This window comes from Bufo bufo, chromosome 4, assembly GCF_905171765.1.
Source record: "Bufo bufo chromosome 4, aBufBuf1.1, whole genome shotgun sequence".
Classification (NCBI taxonomy): Eukaryota; Metazoa; Chordata; class Amphibia; order Anura; family Bufonidae; genus Bufo; species Bufo bufo.
Window position 1 is genome coordinate 142,097,237 of NC_053392.1, and position 21,435 is coordinate 142,118,671.

General features: G+C 42.9%; 1 protein-coding gene across 2 annotated transcripts in view; it reads right to left on the reverse strand.

The window, feature by feature from the left end:
- Positions 1-21,435, reverse strand: part of CUL3 (cullin 3) — a 120,509-nt gene that overhangs the window by 51,205 nt on the left and 47,869 nt on the right. For both annotated transcript variants that reach the window (XM_040428015.1, XM_040428013.1), the window contains exon 2: positions 14,146-14,343. In XM_040428015.1, the coding sequence (XP_040283949.1) occupies positions 14,146-14,343 (198 nt within the window). The remainder of the gene's footprint in view (positions 1-14,145; positions 14,344-21,435) is intronic.

A 21,435-nucleotide genomic window follows, 5' to 3' on the forward strand; every position in this document is an offset into this window, starting at 1 on the left:
CATAACTTGAGGACCCGGGGAGGGCAGATGATTATCTGAAGGCCCTTCAGTAGTTTCAGCAGAAAGGTGCACAATGCAGTTGTCATGGTTTTTGTTGTGACTCATGGCATAAAACACGATAACCACTCACTGGCGGACATTTATCAGTCTTCATGCCACATTAGTGGCTTAAATAAGTCACAAATTATGGCGTGTTAATCTGCTACTGTATATGGAACTGTATGCACTTTCCCTCCTTTAAAGGGAATTTGTCACCACATTCCTGCATATCCATCTGAGTTATCTGTTAGACTGGCGTCGGTCTACTGGGTAAAAATGCTCTTCCCCCCCCCATCCTGAGAAATTTCCAGAGAAATTGGTTTTTGATATGCAAATTAACAGTTTGATGCAATGAGGGCATCACTATATGACTGCGGGCACCAGAGGTCAAACTTCATTTTTTTCCGGAAGAGTAAAAATACTCCTCTTACCATTTTTGAGGAGTACGAACGTTTAAATAATTTTAAATTCAAAATACGTAGCCTGCACTTGTTCACACCTGCGTTTGGAGCCTCCGTCACAGATTTTGTTAAAAAGACTGGACAAAAAAAATCCTTACCTGCAGGACTTTGCTATTGGTCATTTCAGGCACAGGCCGCATCGCTACCTGTGACGTTCCCTGTGCTGCTGAATGTAGGGGAAAAGTCTAAAGCATATTGATACGCCTTAGACTTTTCTGTTTCAGGTGTTATTGTGACCTCTGGTGGGGAGAAAGAGCATCTTATTCAGAAGACTAGTGCACATATAACAATTCATTTGGATGGATACACAGGTGGGTGGTGACAGATTCCCTAACAGCCTCCAGTCTTCAAACTAAATTTTGGAGCGTCTGTGTGAATTTGTGCCTGTTCAGATAAAACTCCATTTGTAGGGTCATGCACTGATGTCCCAAAGGTGTTTGATGGGAATGAGGTCAGAGCTTTGCAGACACTCAAGATCCTCCTTGCCAAACTTAAACCATGGTTGTCTCTGTGTACAGCGCAGTGTAATGCCGGGGCAGGAGAGGACCTGCACCAATCTGCATAGTTCCGTTCACTGAAATTCCAATAGGCAACATTCAACGGGTATTTGCCAAACCATTTCCCCATCAGACAGCGGAATATGAGTTATTACTCGAGTGACACGTTTCTACTGCTCGAGTCCAATGGCGCAAGGTAAATGTAGTTTATTATGCAGCTATAAAACTCAATTCTGGAAACTTCAGATACACAATTTAGTGCTGATGTCTCGTCCAGGGGCTGCTTACAAGTTACCACTCAGATGCGTCGACACTCGGACCTGACTCGCCGGTATTGTATTCTACTAGCTGTACGGCGCTGGAGACTGACTTAAATCCCAGCACCGTACAGCTACGCCGCGCTGATCGGGTGGGTGCAGGAGCTGTGCCGCCTGATCAGCAGCAGGGGACCAGCTGTTCCCATTAGCTGTGCCCCGGCTGTATGCACTGGCATTGGTGAAAACACCACTGGCAGGTGCAATGTCTTTGGAGAGTCCCCGATGCGGTGACGGGGACCCGATGGCTGGGAATGCCGTCTGATGCCTTCCATGCAAGCCTGTGAGATCCAGCCCCTTGGATCTCACAGGCAAGCAGGCTGTAAGTGTATTACACTGTGTAATACACTGACAGCCAATGCATTACAATACAGACGTATTGTAATACACTGTACAGGGGATCAGACCCCCAAAAGTTGAAGTTACTAAAAAAATTAAAATAATATCCTTTTCCCAAAATTAAGTTACTAAACCTTTACATAAACTGTTAATATCTTGTATCTAATGCCCTAATAAAACTATCTCTAATATACTTTATTAATCAATTTTCTATTTTTAATACAAAGTACCCATGTGCTAGGCCAGGAGTTAGTAATCGTCCAGAGAGCACGGGTAGGAGCAGCAATATACGATCCTGCCTGTACTCACAGCGCTACTGCAGCCCCATTGATAAAATGTACTCCGTACACCGCTGAGCTGTCAGCGGTGTACAGAGAACAGAGTTTTAAGCGCACAGGGATTGGTGCACTTTAGGCAGGAAAAAGTGTAGTAAAAATAGAAAATTGATTAATAAAGTATATTAGAGATAGTTTTATTAGGGCATTAGGGACATCATATTAAAAGTTTATGTAAAGGTTTAGTTACCCTTTAACAAAAATAAAAATAGCCACATTGGGTGTCGCTGCATCCGTACCAACCTGCTCTATAAAAATATCACATGATATGCCCCTCGGGTGAATGCTGTAAATAAAACGGTGCTAAAACAGCCATTTTTTGTCACCTTGACTCTCAAGTGTAATACCAAGTGATCAAAGTCATATGGACCCCAAAATGGTACCAATGAAAACGTCAACTCATCCCGCAAAAAATAAACCCCCACATGAGACAATCACTCGAAAAATTAAAATCAATGGCGCCCATGAACCAATCCGTCAAAATCTGCACTGCAAAAGCCATATGGCGCTCCTTCCGTTCTGAATCCTGTCATGTGCCCCCACAGCAGTTTACCACCACATATCGGGTGTTGCCATATTTAGGAGAAAATGGGTAACAAATTAGGGGGTGCTTTTTCTCCTGTTACCCCTAGTGAAAATGAAAAATTTGGGGCTAAAGCAACATTTTATTGGAAGAAATGAAACTTTTCATTTTCACAGCCAAGTGTTTACAAATTCCGTAAACCGCTTATGGGGTCAAAGTGCTCAGTACAGCCCATAATACATTCATTGAGGGGTGTAGTTTCAAAATGGGGTCACTTTTTGAGGGTTTCTACTGTACGATTACGTCAGGGTCTATTCAAATACAGAACGGGGTATTTCTGTAAACTCCAGAATCAGAGTAATGCATATTGAGGTTTATTTTGCTGTTAACCCTTACCAGGATTGCAAAAGAAGAATGATTAACATAAAAAATAAAAAAAATAAAAAGGAAATTTTAATACTTCATCTCCTTTATCTTATAATTCTTGTGGAACACCTCAAGGGTTAAAGTTTGTAACATAAGCCATTCAAAATCACTTTATAACTGAATTGGTGCTTTTGGAAATTTTGTTTAAAAATTAAAAAATTGCTTCTAAAATTCTAAGCCTTCTAACGTTCTAAAAAAATAAAATGACATTTACAAAATGATGCCAACATAAAGTAGACATATGGAACATGTAAAGTAATAACAGTTTTGAGAGGTATCACTATCTGCCATAAAAGTAGAGAAATTCATATTTAGAAAATAGTGAATTTTTACAAATGTTCTCTTAATTTTTAGATTTTTTTAAATAAATCAATGGTAAAACATATTGGCTCAAATAATAACATGCAGTAAAATGTGTCGTGAGAAAACAATCAGGTCCAGGATAGCAGAGTAGCAGTAATCCCATAGAAGTGAATGGGATTGTTGTACAAGTCGCAAAAATGCATTTTTTTTTAGAGCCCATTCATTTCTATGGGATCACTGCTACTCTGCTATCCTGGCCCCGACCAGTGTCACCATCCAGCCGTACACTAGAGGGGTTGTCTTATTCAGGTAGGAGCCGCTGCAGCTCTTACAACCCCTGGCGAGTAGCTGATTTTGCTGGGGGTTGCCAGTCATACCCTCTGCAACAGCTGGAATAACATTCCTTTAATGGAGACTTAGTATTATGAAGCGGCCGTGTATGTCTGTCCATGTAATATTTGGGTGGCCCAGGTTCACCAGAGTGGAAGCTGCTTTTAGCAAATCAGTAAAATAAAGAAGAACAGACTGCAAACTGGTCTTTACTGGTAACAGTACAGACTAGTAATCTCAGTGAAAGTGTATCCACCATAACATTTATATTGAGCATGATATTACAGTAAATGTGCCCACTGTATAATATTTATCACACAGGTGTTAATAGTGTAGTAATGGGCTAGATGAAAGGTCAGAAGTCACAGAGGGGAGATATACATAGTGATGTCATAGTAGTGTATGAAAGGTCAGAAGTCACAGAGGGGTGACATAGCGGCTATTATGACATCACCGAGTTCTAGACAAAAGGTGGCTGCTCAGGAGACATAGGTGTGATTGAGAAGAGAGGAGAAGGCGCGCACATCACTCCCCTGCGACTACAGTTTCCTTGCTGAAAAATGAGGATTCTACTGCTGCTAGTTATTTGGACATATGTATCCTGCCGTCCACTACCTCCATTTGAACTTCCTTCGGGAATGGAGACTGATCTGGAGGAGTCACCCAGTAAGTGTCCTCCATCTGTATAGTATGGCGTTTATAAGATGAGAGTAATACATGCATTGTCATCCGGTTTTTATGTTCAGTGTGACTAAGACTAGGACTACACCTGGGGGATTTATTAAAGGCTGTTCTCCAGTTTTCCAGCATACAAAAGTCTTAGTTTTTCTGCAAGCCACATTTTGCACAAATATGTGCAACTTTTTGTGATTTGTGGCCTACAAATGGAGTAAATTATAGCAGACATCTATGCCAGATCATTTACCTTTACTGGTACATGGACAGCAAGAAAACACACCAAATGTATTATGAAGCCTTCACTTAAAATGTAGCACATATTACTCCAGCACATTCCTTATTAAGACCAGCATAGGAACTGACAGTCTTCATAAATATCCCCCAGATTTCTTCTCTCACACTACAAAATAAAAAATACTGTGAAATTGCTACTCCTAGGAATACACTGAGTAACATCGGTTAGGTGATCTGCTGTAAGTCACCGAGAAGTGATGTGATAACTGTTAGGACATCACCGGGTTCTAGACAAATGTTCAGGAGATGTAGAGGTGATTGTGAGGGAAGGTGAAGGAGAACACGTCGCTCACCTGCGATTAGAGTTTTCTTTCTAAAATAATAGGAGTTTTGTTGATTTAATTTGCTCATCATATAGAGCGCAGATCACTCAGAAATCCCTCATTATGCTGTCAGTTTCTACGCTGCTCGTGAAAAATGAAGGTTGGTTTGGGCAGCAAAGGCAGTTCTTCTTTAAGACAATTTCATAAATGTGTCCTAATCGGCATCCCTAGTTATATGACTTATTGTTACTGTTATTCTTAGGAACAACGTGGATGCTAGACATCGAGATGAGTACTGAGCTGCTCCCGGACATGGAATTCGGAGTGATCGCGGCTATTCCACTCTTTATCCTCCTCGTGTTCCTGGTAGTATTTGCCATCATCGTCTACTGCACGTGTGTAATATTTCACTTTACGTATAACACTGACATTACTAATCCACTCCTGAGATCTAAGTCATTATTACAGATGTGACAGATCTTACAATCTTAGATAAATCACACAATGTCGCCTTCCTAGCCGCACATTCGGACATCACACACTGCACAGAACTGCTCTCTCTATATATGTATACTATAATAATGTCTTTGTGTTTATTACAGGTTTTGCCGCAAAAAGCCAGAGACCTGAACCCATCACAGCCCTGCTCAGGCCACATTCATCATTTATGTTTAAACGGTTTTTATGTATAACTGTTAGTATATGTACCATGCTTACAGTGTCTGTTTATACATATGAATTGCATATATATCAATAACAGACAGAATTTCCACAAGAAAACTTCTGTAGTGCAATAAATTCTGAATTACGTGCGATGTGGCCTCGGTTTCTTTCTTCACTATATAGATACTGAGACTCAAAAGAACATGAACTACTAAGTTGTCAAGATAAGGGTGAATATTTAAGGAGTTGAGAAGAAAGGATAGAAAGATGAGAAAATGGAGAGAGGATAAAAGAGGAGGGTGGGGAAGGTGAATGGGGGAGAAAGGAAAAAAAGGGGGGGGAGGTGAAGGAAGTAAAAGGCAGTAAGATTAGCTCTGAGCAACATTCATCATTTATAAAGTGACGCGTCAGATTTGCAAAAATTGGCCGGGGATTTAAGGTGAAAAGTGTCTCCGTACTGAAGGGGTTAAAGTACACCTTGTGTAAAACAATGCATAGTAAATTCAGCATCAGCCATGATCCAAGCTGCTCATAACGGTATTAGGAGGCGTCTCAGCACACAACACCCTACAGCTCGGCCTCCTCTACTAGATATGGGACCTAATATAGATCCTACTATGGCAAACACGCAGTTCAGTCCTTTACTACTGATTGCTTTTCCTCTAGATAGGACCTCGATATCGGACCCCACTTCAATGGGAGCAAGTGTTGCAGTAACCAGCATTGTCCACTACATAATAGATGGAGCTGTGCAGTTCTGGCGCTGGAGCTACTCTGAAAAAGCTGATCAGCAGGGGTCGGACCCCCGACTATCAGATATTGGGGCTAGGCCATTAAAGGGGTTCCCTGGGCTTTTAATATTGCTGACCTATTCCTCAGGAGAGGTCATCAATATCAGATCGGCGGGGTCGGACCCCGGCACCCCCGCCCATCGGCTATAAGACGAGACAGCGCGCGCAGCGTGCCGTCTCCCTTCCTGCTCGGCTGCTGTTTTGCCATAGACTACATAGGAGGACAGGAAGTGAGACGGCAGATGCACACTGCGTACGCCATCATCTCATACAGCTGATCGGCGGTGGTGGCGGGGGTCCGACCAGCGCCGATCTGATATTAAAAGCCCGGACAAACCCCTTTCATAGTAGGGGGGATCCACTGCTCACAATACTCCTATTATCCAGAGCAGAAAGGCTATTACAGAGGGAATCTTCACTTTGGCATAGCAGGAAATTCACGCATTACACAGTCATTCATTTGAATGGTCAGCATGTAATGCTAAAGTTTTGCAGCAGAGGTCACCGCAGGGGAACTGAATGGTTGGCTGCATTATATATATTTTTTTAAATTCACATCCATTTCATAGCTGCTAAACGTCCACAAAGAATCGCGACTCCATACAAAATGTAGACAGGTTCTCTTTAACCTGTTTTTTTTACGTTTTTATCCTGGGGGGGGGGGGGGGGGGAAGAAAAAAAAAAAAAAACTTGAAAATTTTTTTTTTTTCTTTTCGTCACCATATTCTGACCCCTATAACTTTTGTACAGAGCTTTGTGAGGGCTTATTTTTTGCAGGGCGATCTGTACTTTTGATTAAATTTTTTGCGGGAGAAGTGACCAAAAAAAAAAAGCAAATCAGCTGTTTTCACTTTTTCTCCCCCATGTTACCGTTTTCCGTATGGGATAATTATTTTTAGATTTTAATAGTACTAGTGTTTTTTTTTTTGTTTTTTTATAGTTCCCATAGAGAACTATAAGGCCTCTTTCACACGAACGTTAGATTCTCTCAGGGTCTTTTCAGGAAAAACTGATGGTTTTGCACGCAAGTTAGTTTTGTCTGCGATTGTGTTCAGTGTTTGTTTTTTCCACGCATGTATAAAAAGCTGAATAATCTACATCTTCTAGAAACTATCAGTAAAAAACGCATTACATCTAGATGCGATGCGCTTTTCACTGAAGCCCCATTCACTTCTATGTGGCCAGGGCTGCGTGAAAAACGTAGAATATAGAACATGCTGTGATTTTTCTTAAAAACAGAAAATGATGCATGAAAAACGACACTCATGTATACAGACCCATTAACCCCTTAAGGACACATGACGTACCGATAAGTCATGGGTTTAAAACGCAATTGCGGCCCGGCGGGGGTTAATCGGAACAGGATTCAGCGGGCATCCTGTCACAACGCCGGGGGGGGGGGGAACCCCCCTCCCCCCGTATCTGCGATCGCAGGTCAATTCAGACCTGTGGTTTGCAGCGCTTTCTGCAGTTTCTGATCCCCGCGGTCCCGGGAGTGCGATACCCCGCCCGCCTCCTCTTGAATATTCATTGGCGTCCAGTGGGTATACCAGAGTGTCAGCACATTGCTGACACTGGTATAAACGGCTGACATCTGTGCTATGATGTCAGCCGTTTAACCCTTTCCATACCCTTAACCCTCTTCACAGGCATCCTGCTGTCCATGGTGCTGAACAGATCTGTGCTAAAGGCATAGATCTGTTCAGACAAAGTGTAAGTAAAATACAGTACAATACACTATATAGTGTACTGTACTGTATTATACAGACATTAGACCCACTGGATCTTCAAGAACCAAGTGGGTCTGGGTCAAAAAAATGTGAAAAAAGTTGATAAAAACAAAAAAAACATTTATCACTGAATAAAAAAATAAAAAAAAATACACATTAGGTATCGCCGCGTCCGTAACGACCTGATCTATAAAACGGTCATGATACTTTCCCCGCATGGTAAACGCCATAAAAATAAAAAAACGGAGGAAATTGAAATTTTGCCCACCTTACTTCCCAAAAAAGGTAATAAATGTGATCAAAAAAGTGGAATGTACGCCAAAATAGTACCAAACCGTCATCTCATCCCGCAAAAATCATACCCTACCCAAGATAATCACCCAAAAACTGAAAAAACTATGGCTCCTAGACTATGGAAACACTAAAACATAATTGTTTTTGTTTCAAAAATGAAATCATTGTGTAAAACTTACATAAATAAATAAAAGTATACATATTAGGTACCGCCGCGTCCGTATCGACCGGCTCTATAAAAATATCACATGTACTAACCCCTCAGGTGAACACCGTAAAAAAATAAAAATGGTGTAAAAAAAGCAATTTTTTGTCATCTTACGTCACAAAAAGTGTAATAGCAAGCGATCGAAAAGTCATATGCAACCCAAAATAGTGCCAATCAAACCGTCATCTCATCCCACAAAAAATTAGACCCTACCTAAGATAATCGCCCAAAAACTGAAAAAACTATGGCTCTGAGACTATGGAGACACTAAAACATGATTTTTTTTGTTTCAAAAATGAAATTATTGTTTAAAACTTACATAAATAAAAAAAATTGGATACATATTAGGTATCGCCGCGTCCATGACAACCTGCTCTATAAAAATACCACATGATCTAACCTGTCAGATGAATGTTGTAAATAATAAAAAAAATAAAAACGGTGCCAAAAAAGTTATTTCTTGTTACCTTGCCTCACAAAAAGTGTAATATAGAGCAACCAAAAATCATATGTACCGTAAACTGGTACCAACAAAACTTCCACCCTATCCCGTAGTTAATAAAATGGGGTCATTTTTTTTGGAGTTTCTACTCTAGAGGTGCATCAGGGGGGCTTCAAATGGGACATGGTGTCCAAAAAAAACTGTCTAGCAAAATCTGCCTTCCAAAACCCATATGGCGTTCCCCTCCTATGTCCTCCCGTTTAGCCAAACAGTAGTTTAGGACCACATATGGGGTGTTTTTGCAAACTACAGAATCAGGGCAACCCATATTGAGTTTTGTTTGTCAGTTAATCCTTACTTTATTACTGTAAGAAATGGGTTAAAATGGAAAAATTTTCAAAAAATATACATTTCGAAATTGTTTCTCCATCTGCCATTAACTCTTGTGGAACACCTAAAGGGTTAACAAAGTTTGTAAACCCAGTTTTGAATACCTTGAGGGGTGTACTTTTTTAGATGGAGTCACTTTTTTTAAATTTCTATTCTAGGGGTGCAACGGGGGGCTTGAAATGGGACATGTATAAACAAAACCAGTCCTGCAAAATATGCTTTGCAAAACCCATATGGCGTTCCCCTCCTTCTATGTCCTCCCGTTTGGCCAAACAGTAGTTTACGACCACATATGGGGTGTTTCTGCAAACTACAGAATCAGGGCAACCCATATTGAGTTTTGTTTGGCAGTTGACCCTTGCTTTGTTCCTGGAAAAAATTGATTATATTGGAAAACTTTCCCCAAAAAAAAAAATCAAAATTCTTAAATTTTATGTCCATTTGCCATGAAGTCTTGTGGAAGACCTAAAGGGTTAAAAAAAGTTTGTAAAATCAGTTTTGAATACCTTGAGGGGTGTCGTTTCTAAAATGGGGTCATTTTTGGATGGTTTCTATTACATAAGCCTCACAAAGTGACTTCAGACCTGAACTGGTCCATAAAAAGTGGGATTTGGAAAATTTCAGAAAAATTGCAAAATTTGCTTCTAAACTATGTAACATCCCCAAAAAATAAAATATCATTCCCAAAATGATACAAACATGAAGCAGACATATGGGGAATGTAAAGTCATCACAATTTTTGGGGGTATTACTATGTATTACTGAAGTAGAGAAACAAACTTTTGAAATTTGCAAATTTTTCCAAATCTTTTGTAAATTTAGTAATTTTTGTTATGCAAAATTTTTTGCTTTTTTTAACCAATTTTAGCAGTGTCATGAAGTACAATATGTGACGAAAAAACAATCTCAGAACGGCCTGGGTAAGTAAAAGCGTTTTAAAGTTATCAGCACTTAAAGGGACACTGGTCAGATTTGCAAAAAATGGCCTGGTCCTTAAAGGGGTTGTCAGTTATTTTTTTGTTCTTTCCATGTTCCTAACTGGGCAAATATAACAGCTTTCTAAATTCACTCACTTTATCTCCAGTGGCTGGTTTCTCAGATTTCACTGAGGGTCACATGACCTGTGATGTCAGCTTCTCTCCCTGCTCTGATAAAGGTCGTTTACAAGCCTGTAAACGAGACGTCACTGTGCAGGCCACGCCCCCTTCACTGCTGTGTGCTCTATCCTAGGAATCTTAACCCCTTTAGCTGCACAGACTCAGAGCTGAAGTGTTTACTGAGTAGCTGCAGGCAGTGAGGAGACAAATGCTGGGCACAGGAGCTGAAAGAGAAGTTCTGCAGAGCATTACCGGTAAGGGGAAGATCCTGTGTGTATTAGCAGTGTCATTATACAGCTGGGACTTGTAGTTCTACACTTACAAGTTGCTGTTTTCTCCCAGCACTCAGGGCAGCTCTTGTATCCACTCCCTTAGCAGTGTCATTATACAGCTGGGACTTGTAGTCCTACACATACAACATGCTGCAGAGTCTCCCAGCAGGCAGACATGTCACTCCCTTAGCAGAGCAGGGGGAGGGGCAGAGATTGTTTTTATTGCATGTAAACAAAGGGCCAGAAAAGAACCAGGGAAATGAGGAAATATATATATTTTTTTTGCATAAAACTTGCTTAGCTCAGTTATATAATCAGATTTTCAGTGCTATATTATTTTTTTTTCATAACTCAGATAACCCCTTTAAGGTGAAATAGGGCTGTGTCCTTAAAGGGAACCTGTCACCTCTACTATGCTACCCTCACTGAGCATTTCTAAATGTTCATTGTATTACCCTAAACATATAAATTACACTTTTATTTTCATTTGCAGACGAATTCAATAAGTATTATGCATTTTTGTACTTCCCGCCTTTTATGCAAATTAACATGAGAGTCATATCTTACTTGTGTGACCAAAGAAGAGTCATATTTTCAAGCTCTGACTCATCTTAGGTTAATTTGCATATGTATCAAATCGGGTTTTTTTACACAATAAAAGCACACAGAGCTATGGGGACTGGGTATTGCAGATGTGCTAGCGGCCATCTAGCAACTCATGTCCTCAGCTCTATACACAAAATCCAGGTGACAGGTTCCCTTTAAGGCAGGGCTTGACAAATTTCCTTGGAATCTAGGAGCCAGCTAAAAAAGTTAGGAGCCAGGCGGAGCCGCGTCATAAAGTCCCCAGTAGATGCCCCCATAGTGCTCCCCCCCCCCCCCCCCCCAATAATGCTGTATACCATGTTACATATGCAGTGTACATATGCTGTATACCATGTTACATATGCAGTGTACATGAGCTGTATAGTATGGTATATGCAGTATACAGGACCATGATATATATGACATACAGTGTAGGGGTGGGCGATATGGCCTAAAATAGATATAATTGCGATATAATTTTAAGCATGTGCAATATGTGATATATATCGCGATATATTGTTTTCTGAATTGGGGGGGAGGGGGTTGTTTAAACTTTTTTTTTTTTTTTTTTACTTTTTATTTAATAACTATTAGCCTCCTTAAGGGCTAGAACCCGTGTCATATTCACCCTAATAGAGCTCTATTAGGGTGAATAGGACTTTACACTCTCCCTGCTGCCCTGTGCTTTGTGCACACAACAGCAGGGAGCTGACCATGGCAGCCAGCCTATCAGCCCCTCCAGCCTCTCCCTCCCGAGTATTAATCATTGGTGGCAGTAGCCACAGGGTCCCCCTCCTCATCATTGGTGGCAGTGGGCAGTTCCGATCGGAGTCCCAGCAGTGTAATGCTGGGGCTCCGATCGGTTACCATGGCAGCCAGGACGCTACTGAAGTCCTGGCTGCGATGGTATGTTAGTGAGCAGCATTATACTCACGTGCGCCGTGATCGCCGGGAGCTCCTTCTTCTCATAGGTCTGTGCGGCGCATTGCTAATGCTATAAGCATTAGCAATGAGCCGCACAGACAGAAGAAGGAGCGACCGGCGGCCACAGCGCACGTGAGTATAATGCTGCTCACTAACATACCATCGCAGCCAGGACTTCAGTAGCATCCTGGCTGCCATGGTAACCGATCGGAGCCCCAGCATTACACTGCTGGGACTCCGATCGGAACTGCCCACTGCCACCAATGCAGACAAACATTCCCGACACACGACCTCTGACAGGACGCTGTGATCCGCGCGATTAACCCCTCAACTGAGGGGTTAATTGCGCGGATCACAGCGTGCAGCCATAGGGGCCGTCATCATGGCCGGCACATTGGTATTCAGGCATTCATTGGTGGTGCAGTGGCCACAGTCCCTCCCCTCCTCCTCCTACTCTGTTCTCATTGGTGGTCAGCGGCAGCCGCGCACAGTGGGGAGGGAGGGAGGGACTCCTTCTCCACTATGACGGCTCAGGAAACCATGGTGCGTGCCAAGAGCGCGATCATATCGCGGTCCGATCATATTGCATATATGGAACCTAAGGCACCGTCACACAGCTCTCTGCTCATCTCCACTCCTGTGCTGCCTCTGGACAGAACGGCCCCCCTCCGGAGCTCCGCACCCGTCGCCCAGGCATCTTTGAAAACGGGCTGACAAATACCCAAGCGCCAGGACCAAATTCCTGGTCGCCATGGCTACCTGGGATTTGTCGAGCCCTGCCTTAAGGGGTTAAAATGAATGGGTCAGGATTCAGTCCGGATGCTATGTGTTTGCTTCACGCATCACACCCTGAGGGAAAACTCGCTCGTGTGAAAGACAATCATTAGATTGATCCTTTCATAGACTCTAATGCATTAGCATTGGGATCTATGAGGATTATACCATGTTCCTATGGAGTCCTGCAACAGACAGGAGCTCTATAGGAACTAATGTGCAGCAGCCTACTGTCACACAGGAGGACAGGGGCTGGCGCACACACTACATCCGACTCTCCCGATCTTTGCTAGAGAATACCCAGAAGCGTGCGCCTACAAGTTTTAGCTCCTCCATATGTCGTGATCATGGATGATGGCAATGCCGGTGGCGGGCATTAGCTGCGAGTGTATGCTGTATGAAACAGCATGCACCCAGCGGCTATAGCGCCCGTCGTGTTTGCGAACGGACACCATCTTTAAAGTCCCGGGAAGCACGATACATAGAAGGGGTTAGAGGTTGTCTGGGATGACAATACTGATGGCCTATTCATAGGAATATAAGATAGGTGGGGGTCCGTCTCCCAGCATTACTGCCTTTCAACTGTTTGAAGGGGTCACGGCGCTCTGGTGAGCGTTGCAGCTTCTTCAATGCTTACTCCTGTCCTGGCACCAGATCGTCATAGACTTAGTAGCATCTATTCTCTATACTGCAGCGAAGTCAGACTCAAGGTGGATCAGAGAAAGCAGCAATTCACAGAACAGCCACTACCACGTAAAGGACGTTCTGTGTATAGAACGATGTAAGTTGTAAAGAGGCTGGAGCACGGCCCATTAAAACAGCCGATTGGCGGGGGTCCTGAAAGTCTGCCCCCCACGGTCTGATATTGATGGCCTACTCTATGAATAGGCCATCAGTATTGTGATCTTGAACACCTTTAAGAACCTCTTTATGAATTTCCAGTGTTCTGCTGAAATATTTTATCAATTGCAAGAACCGTACCCAATTCATTCCAAAATACCTCAAGGAATTTGCAATTATTGCTGTGGAAACAAATCCGTTAGTCTGATTACAGCTCGGCTATAAAGTACGTTAACCATTAACCAGGTACATTTCTTCGCAGGCAGTTTGTCCATCTGACACGATGAAACCCAGGCGGTTTGCATAATTTGCGTCGTCAGGACCTGTGGTTACCTTATTTATGAGATGCTCCGTCACTACTTCTCTAAGCCCCGTGTACAGCTTCTCTCCATGTTTGTGGAGAACCATGGTATATGCATTTCGATACAGTTCTTCAAAACTTAGTCCACTGTTGTTCTTGCGCTGGATTTCTTGAATTGCATTCTTCAGCAGATCCCAAATGCTGTTCACATACTTTTCATCCATTGTCATCTGTAACACAGCAATAGATTTTATAAAAAAACAATCCGCAATAATGATGTAAAAACAAAGAGAAGGCGAATAATTCAAATGTTAACCTGCTGGTGGCTCAGAGAACATGGTGTGAAAGAGACCTGGACGAACTGCAGCAGCCCATGGGTAACTGCGACGCTTCACAAGGAATTTATCACCTATATTATTTCTTCTACTAATTAAAACCTGTTACTGAAACGTATTCTTACTTTCTAACCAGTTTTTATATTCTGATTAAAAGGTTTTTAAATTCTGTTTACTCTCCATGATTATGGGAGCTGCCATCTTGCCTGGCATGCTATTAAAGGGGTGGTCCACTACATAGACAGCATGGGGACAAGCGATGGTATAATGATCGCTCCTCCCCATGCTGTGGGGGAGAGTGGTCTCCGCCACTAGCAAGCAGATGATTACCGGGAAGGATGCCTCCCTCTCGACAATCGCCTGCAGAATCAGGCTTAAAGGGGTTGTCCTTCAGAGCTGAACCTGGACAAATCCCCGTTTTCACCCAGGAAGGCCCTCCAACACGAGCATTGGAGCATTTCATCGCGCAGGGCAAAGCCCTTTTCTGGAGATCCGGTCATGTACCGGGCTCCCCATGGGAACGCTAGGTGGAGACTCCCGCCTAGCAGTGAGCCTGGTGACATCATCGGTACTAAGGGTTGCCCTAGCATGTATTTATAAAAATATAAACAAAGGAGCCCCTACCCTGCGCATGAAATGCTACAATGCTCATATCAGAGGGGCCGGAGGGTGAAAATGGGGGAATGTCTGGGTTCAGCTCTGAACCTGGAAACCCCCTTTAAGGCTGTAATACAGCAGCATGGCTCACAGATATCAGAACACTTAATAAAGAGAAAGAGTTCACGTTCATTCATTTAGATGTTATCAGGGATGTGTGGGCATTGTGGCATGCATTTTCGCCTGTTCAAAGCCAGCCAAGTGTTCATTTCCCTCCCCGCGCTCCATGCAATTTGTAAACCTCATCAGAACAGATGGCTTGTTCCCATTCAGATGCAGACCTCTCACAGACAGCAACCTTTTCCACAATAACTTGTCAGAGACACACTGTACAAATCCAAGCTGGCAGATTCCTACACTGTAACATCCACAAATCCACCCAGCTAAAATCTCTCAACTCTCTTAGGGGGCATTCACACATATATATATATATATATATATATATATATATTTCCGCGGCACTTACAATAAAGTAGTGTCCATTATTCACCCAAGGTGCAAAGTTTCAGTCCCATTACTGGGAAATATATATTTATTTATTTTCCTGGATACTTAAAGGGGTTGTCCTCAGTGCACGGCTCCTGGGGCACTTCCTGAGCTGTAGTGGGGGGGGCGGTACCTCTGCTGTGATTGATGGAGCAGGCCTGAGGCGCTGGGATAATATAATCCCGCCCCTTGACTACACGTGCACGCTCGTAAGGCTGCTAGACTATCTGAAACACTAGCAGTCTCAGCGGAGCAGACCCTGTACAGATCGTGACAACCTATGGTAAGTGGTTACAGGAGAGAATGACAGGTGGACGGGAACGGGAGCTGTTGCGCATGTGCTCGGCCCTGTGCGCGCTCACTCCATCAATTCCCGGCCACCAGAAAGGCCGGCTTTTTTTCTAGCTGTGCGCAAATCGCGGTGGGCGTAACCCCTGGAGACGAGCAATCTATAAAGAGGACGAAGAAGTAAGATAGTGGGGACCAGAGCCATTTCTGCTAATTCATCTACATTAGTAAGTTACTTATATCAATGCCATGCACATAATAAATATAACTTGATGAGTTGGGACAACCCCTTTAAACCTGGGAACCACAGGTTTGTGGCCTAAACAAATGTTAAATAATTAAGTGTGATACTTTTGTGATTTACATTCTGTTACAAAAATTCTCCTGTTGTGAGATATTCACTTTACTCCATTATGATAGTGCCCCCTGGTGTCCACTCTGCATAGTAATGTGCACATCCTGCTACTGAGCTGAATGAGGTCACACATGCCCAGTTCCATCATTTAACAGACACCAGGGCTGACCAAAGTTCTTGGCAGGGTGGATAAAAATAAATGATAAAAAAAAAAAAAAGGTTTTTGTAAGATTATTGGGCAGTTTCTCTGCCTACAAGATATCATCACAGATGCTTGGTTTACTTTTGCAGTTCTCAAAACTGAATTTGACTAAGCAGAGATCACATGCCTCTTCTTCACAGCAAAAATGTTATAACATGAACAGAGTTGATAAAAAGACCTTAATCCTAACTTCTACAAACCTATGAATGCAGAATCAACCTAATCAAACTAATATGAAAAGTTGTTATTCTAAAAATCTTCATCTACTTGCATATTATAAGTTATACCAGCAAGAATTAGTCTTCATGTAGAAAACTATGATTTAAATCAAGCCTTACTGACTAGTGATTTAAATCCGTTTGATTTAAATCAAATCCACCCTGGTTCTCGGCAGTTGTGAATAGAAAGTAAGGGCTCATTCACTCAGTGTTTTCCATCAGTGATTTTGCGCCAAAACCAGGTGCAGCTTTAAACACAGAACAGGTGGAGGGTTTTCCTTATACCTTGTGTCTGTGGAGGCTCCAGTCCTGATTTTGGCTCCTAATCACTGATGGTAATCACTGACCAAAACACTGATGTGAATAAAGCATAGCATACAACTCTGAGCTCTCTAGTCACACTGTATGGAGATGTAGGCTCTCCCCCTAGAAAGACTAGCCATTTATGACACTTATCAAAGAGTGATCTGCCTCTGCAAGCTGTAGCGGTGCAGCAGAAAGGACCGACAGAGAAGACGGACATGACAGACTGTGGTAATGTGGGGCTGTGGTAATGGAGACTGCATACAAGTGCTGCTGCTCATTGGTCACATTTCCACCTCCTCTCTGTACTTCATGTCTCCTCATGAACTCCATTTCTAGAGATTTAGATGAAGATCGTATTAAACTGTATTCAGGATCATAGAAGAACATGAGGCAGCTCTTTGGCTCACTGCTCTGAAGTAACTTGTCCCCCTGTGTGATTAGGACAAGTTCTGGGTGCACTGATAGGACAGCGGCCAATTTATTTCTCCTAATGATTGCTCCCCAGACAAAACGAGCAAGTATAACTAATGAAAGGTATTTAGGAATATATTTATAATAAAGTAATATTTAAGTATTTTCATTTTCCTAATTCCCAGGTTGCCCGGCCAAGTACCCAACATCCTCAAAGCTGCACTGTGACTGGTTGACGCTGGCGACAAGACTTTCCACTGCTTCATATCCCGATCTTTAAACTGCTTTAGGTCCGTGAGGGTGAATATGTTCTTCACATGTACTTGGTACGTTGATTGCAATAATAGAAGTGCGGTGGTATACGAAACCATAGGGAGAAATGGTAACAAATCACCTAAAGTCTCAGTATAAATCCCCTGGTTTATCATCACTGGCAAGAGGACATTATGTGACCACGTAACCATATGGCTGAGCTTTAAAAATCAACTACTGAAGTTATTCAACGAAGTCACGCGCGACTTCGTGAATAACTCCCTACGGCTCATCGGAGCCCATACATTCTAATACTGTGTGGAGACGAATCTCCGTACAGTATTAATCCGAAGTTTTGGATGCTTCATCAGAAGCTCACTTCGCTCAACGCTAGTAATAGCAAGCTCTTCACTCATTCTCCATGGTCATAAGGTACAGACGAGTCTTCGATGCAAAAAAGGAGCATTGAGGATTTTTTGGTGCCGAGTTTCTCGATTGATTTGAATAATCGTTTCAGCCGCAGCTGGAAGTGTGCTTTCCCCCATGAGCTGTGGCTGTTGCATACAATAACGCTGTGAGGCGACAATGATAATTCTGGCAGTTTTTTTTTTTTTTTAACAACTTTCAGGTTAAAGTAGTATTCTGGTTTCAATGATTACATTTATGTGTTTAGAGAATAAGTAGTTGTCCGTTTTTCTAACACGTTTAAAATTTTGCTCTAAGAACTTTATTATATTGGGACAATAGCCTCTCCAAATGGGGGAAAAAAACTAAAAAAAACGTTACAACCCATTTTAGTCCTGTAAAATGCATCTGTAGGAGATCCGAATGGGACTAAGGCCTCATGCACATGGCCGTTGTGCGTTCCGTGCATTGGGGACCACAATTGCACTCTGTAGTGCTTCCGGTGTTCCGTTCCATGACCCCGTTCCGCATCTCTGGAATTGCGGACCCATTCAAGTAAATGGGTCCGCATCCGTGATGCGGTGTGCACACGGCCGGCGGCCGTTGATTGCAGACCCGCCGTTTGCGGGCCACAATACGGCCACGGCCGCCCAAAGGCCGTGTGCATGAGGCCTAAAGATGGTGTCAGTCATGTGACCCCCCCCAAGCTTGTCATGTGACCTCTACCATTCAGTTAACTGTCCAGAGATGAATAACAGTTTAAGATGCAGAACATACGAATACAGCATATACACAGTATTACTGCCTGAGGAAGCATCTCATGTCCGTCAGTGTAGAAGTACATCAAAATCCATCATCACCACATCCATCTCCCCTGCATGTGTCGTATTTGGCTTTTTTTTCTACACTTAACTTTGTTAACAACATGACAATATCACTTAGAGACAGGTAGCCATTTTTCAAAATTACCTGGAAACAGGCAACCATGTAAAAACACATACAGTAAAGTGGTTATTGTGACAGCCCCAATAGTTTCCATCATATGTCCTATATAGTTGTTAGTGATGGTCAGTTCAGTGTTCGCCAATGAACACATGCGGGCTGCCATCTTGACTCACCCGTCCGGCGATGCACAGGCAAGCCCTTACCTGTGCCGGGAGCCGGTCTGAAATCAAATGCGGTCACCGGGAGCAGGCAGTTCCGAGAACAGCCCGATAAAGGCCCCCAGTGGCTGTTCTCAGAAATGCCTGCTCCCGGTGACCGCATTTGATTTCAGACAGTCTCCCGACACAGGCACAGGTACAGGCTTACCTGTGCATCGCCGGACGGGTGAGTCAAGATGGCAGCCCGCATGTGTTCATTGGCGAACACTGCGAACTGACCATCACTGGTAGTTGTCCCATGGAAGTGTCCAGTGTGCTGACTCAGCACATACAGTTGTGTTCAAAATTATTCAACCCCCACTAAAATTTTGTGTTTTGGCCAGTTTGACATTGATTTTGATCATTTCAGTCATCTTGTTTACAATTAAATCAAAGAGGCACTTGTAAGTCAGACAAATATAACATAACATTTATAATGAAATAACCACAAATGTCTTTTCTGTGCTCACATCATTAGTTTTATTCAACACCCAAGTGACATTCAATCTTAGTACTTAGTACAACATCCTTTTCCAGTTATAGCAGCTTTTAAACGTGAAGCATAGCTTGACACAAGTGTCTTGCAGCGATCTACGGGTATCTTCGCCCATTCTTCATGGGCAAAAGCCTCCAGTTCAGTCACATTCTTAGGCTTGCGCGCTGAAACTGCTTTCTTTAAGTCCCACCAGAGGTTCTCAATCGGATTTAAGTCTGGTGACTGCGATGGCCACTTCAAAATGTTCCAGCCTTTAATCTGCAACCATGCTCTAGTGGACTTGGAGGTATGCTTGGGATCATTGTCCTGTTGAAAGGTCCAACGTCTCCCAAGCCTCAGGTTTGTGACGGACTGCATCACATTTTCATCCAATATCTCCTGGTACTGAAGAGAATTCATGGTACCTTGCACACGCTGAAGCTTCCCTGTGCCTGTAGAAGCAAAACAGCCCCAAAGCATGATTGACCCCCCACCATGCTTCACAGTAGGCAAGGTGTTCTTTTCTTCATAGGCCTTGTTCTTCCTCCAAACATAGCGTTGATCCATGGGCCCAAACAGTTCTAATTTAGTTTGATCAGTCCACAGAACACTTTTGTGGTTTGTCCACATGACTTTTGGCATACTGCAGTCGACTCTTCTTATTCTTTGGAGACAGCAAGGGGGTGCGCCTGGGAGTTCTGGCATGGAGGCCTTCATTACGCAGTGTGCGCCTTATTGTCTGAGCTGAAACTTCAGTACCCACATCTGACAAATCTTTTTTCAGTTCCTCAGCAGTCACACGGGGACTTTCCTCTACTTTGCGCTTCAGGTAGCGCACAGCAGTCGAAGTCAGCATCTTCTTTCTGCCACGACCAGGTAGCGTTTCAACAGTGCCCTTTGCCTTGAATTTGCGAATGATGCTTCCTATGGTGTCTCTTGGTATGTTTAACATCTTTGCAATCTTCTTATAGTCATTGCCCTTCCTGTGAAGAGAAATCACCTCTTCTCTTGTCTTCCTAGACCCTTCTCTTGACTTCACCATGTTTGTAAACACACCAGTAAATGTCTAGAAGGAGCTGAGTATCACAGTCCTCTTAAATCTGCCTAATTGGTGCTTATTATGCTTGATTGCTGCTCCTTGACATCCACAGGTGTTTTCAATACCTGATCGAAAACACTTGAATGAACCTCTGTTCTTAAGAGTTGTAGTCTTTAAGGGGTTGAATAATTGTGTCAATGAAGAAATCACAAAAAAAACATTTAAGGCTACTTTCACACTAGCGTTTTTCTTTTCCGGCGCTGAGTTCCGTCCTAGGGGCTCAAATCCGGAAAAGAACTGATCAGTTTTATCCCCATGCATTCTGAATGGAGAGTCAGTCCTTCAGGATGCATCAGGATGTCTCCAGTTCAGTCTTTTTGACTGATCAGGCTTTTCAGAAAAACGTAGCATGCAGTATTTTTACCTCCGGCCAAAAAGCCTGAACACTTTGACTGAACGCCGGATCAGGCCTTTTTTCCATTGACTTGCATTAACGCCGGATCTGGCACTGTGTGTTCAGTCAAAACGGATCCGGCTTTTGCATGTTAAACCCGAAAAATGTGAAAAAAAAGTTAAAGTCCATAAATGGCGGATCCGTTTTTTCCAATGCATTTTTTCATTGTGATCAAAATCCTGATCAGGATTCAAATGTAATCCGTTTTCACACGTTTTTCCGGATCCGGCGGGCAGTTCCGGTGTCGGAATTGAACGCCGGATTAAAACAACGCTAGTGTGAAAGTAGCCTAATACT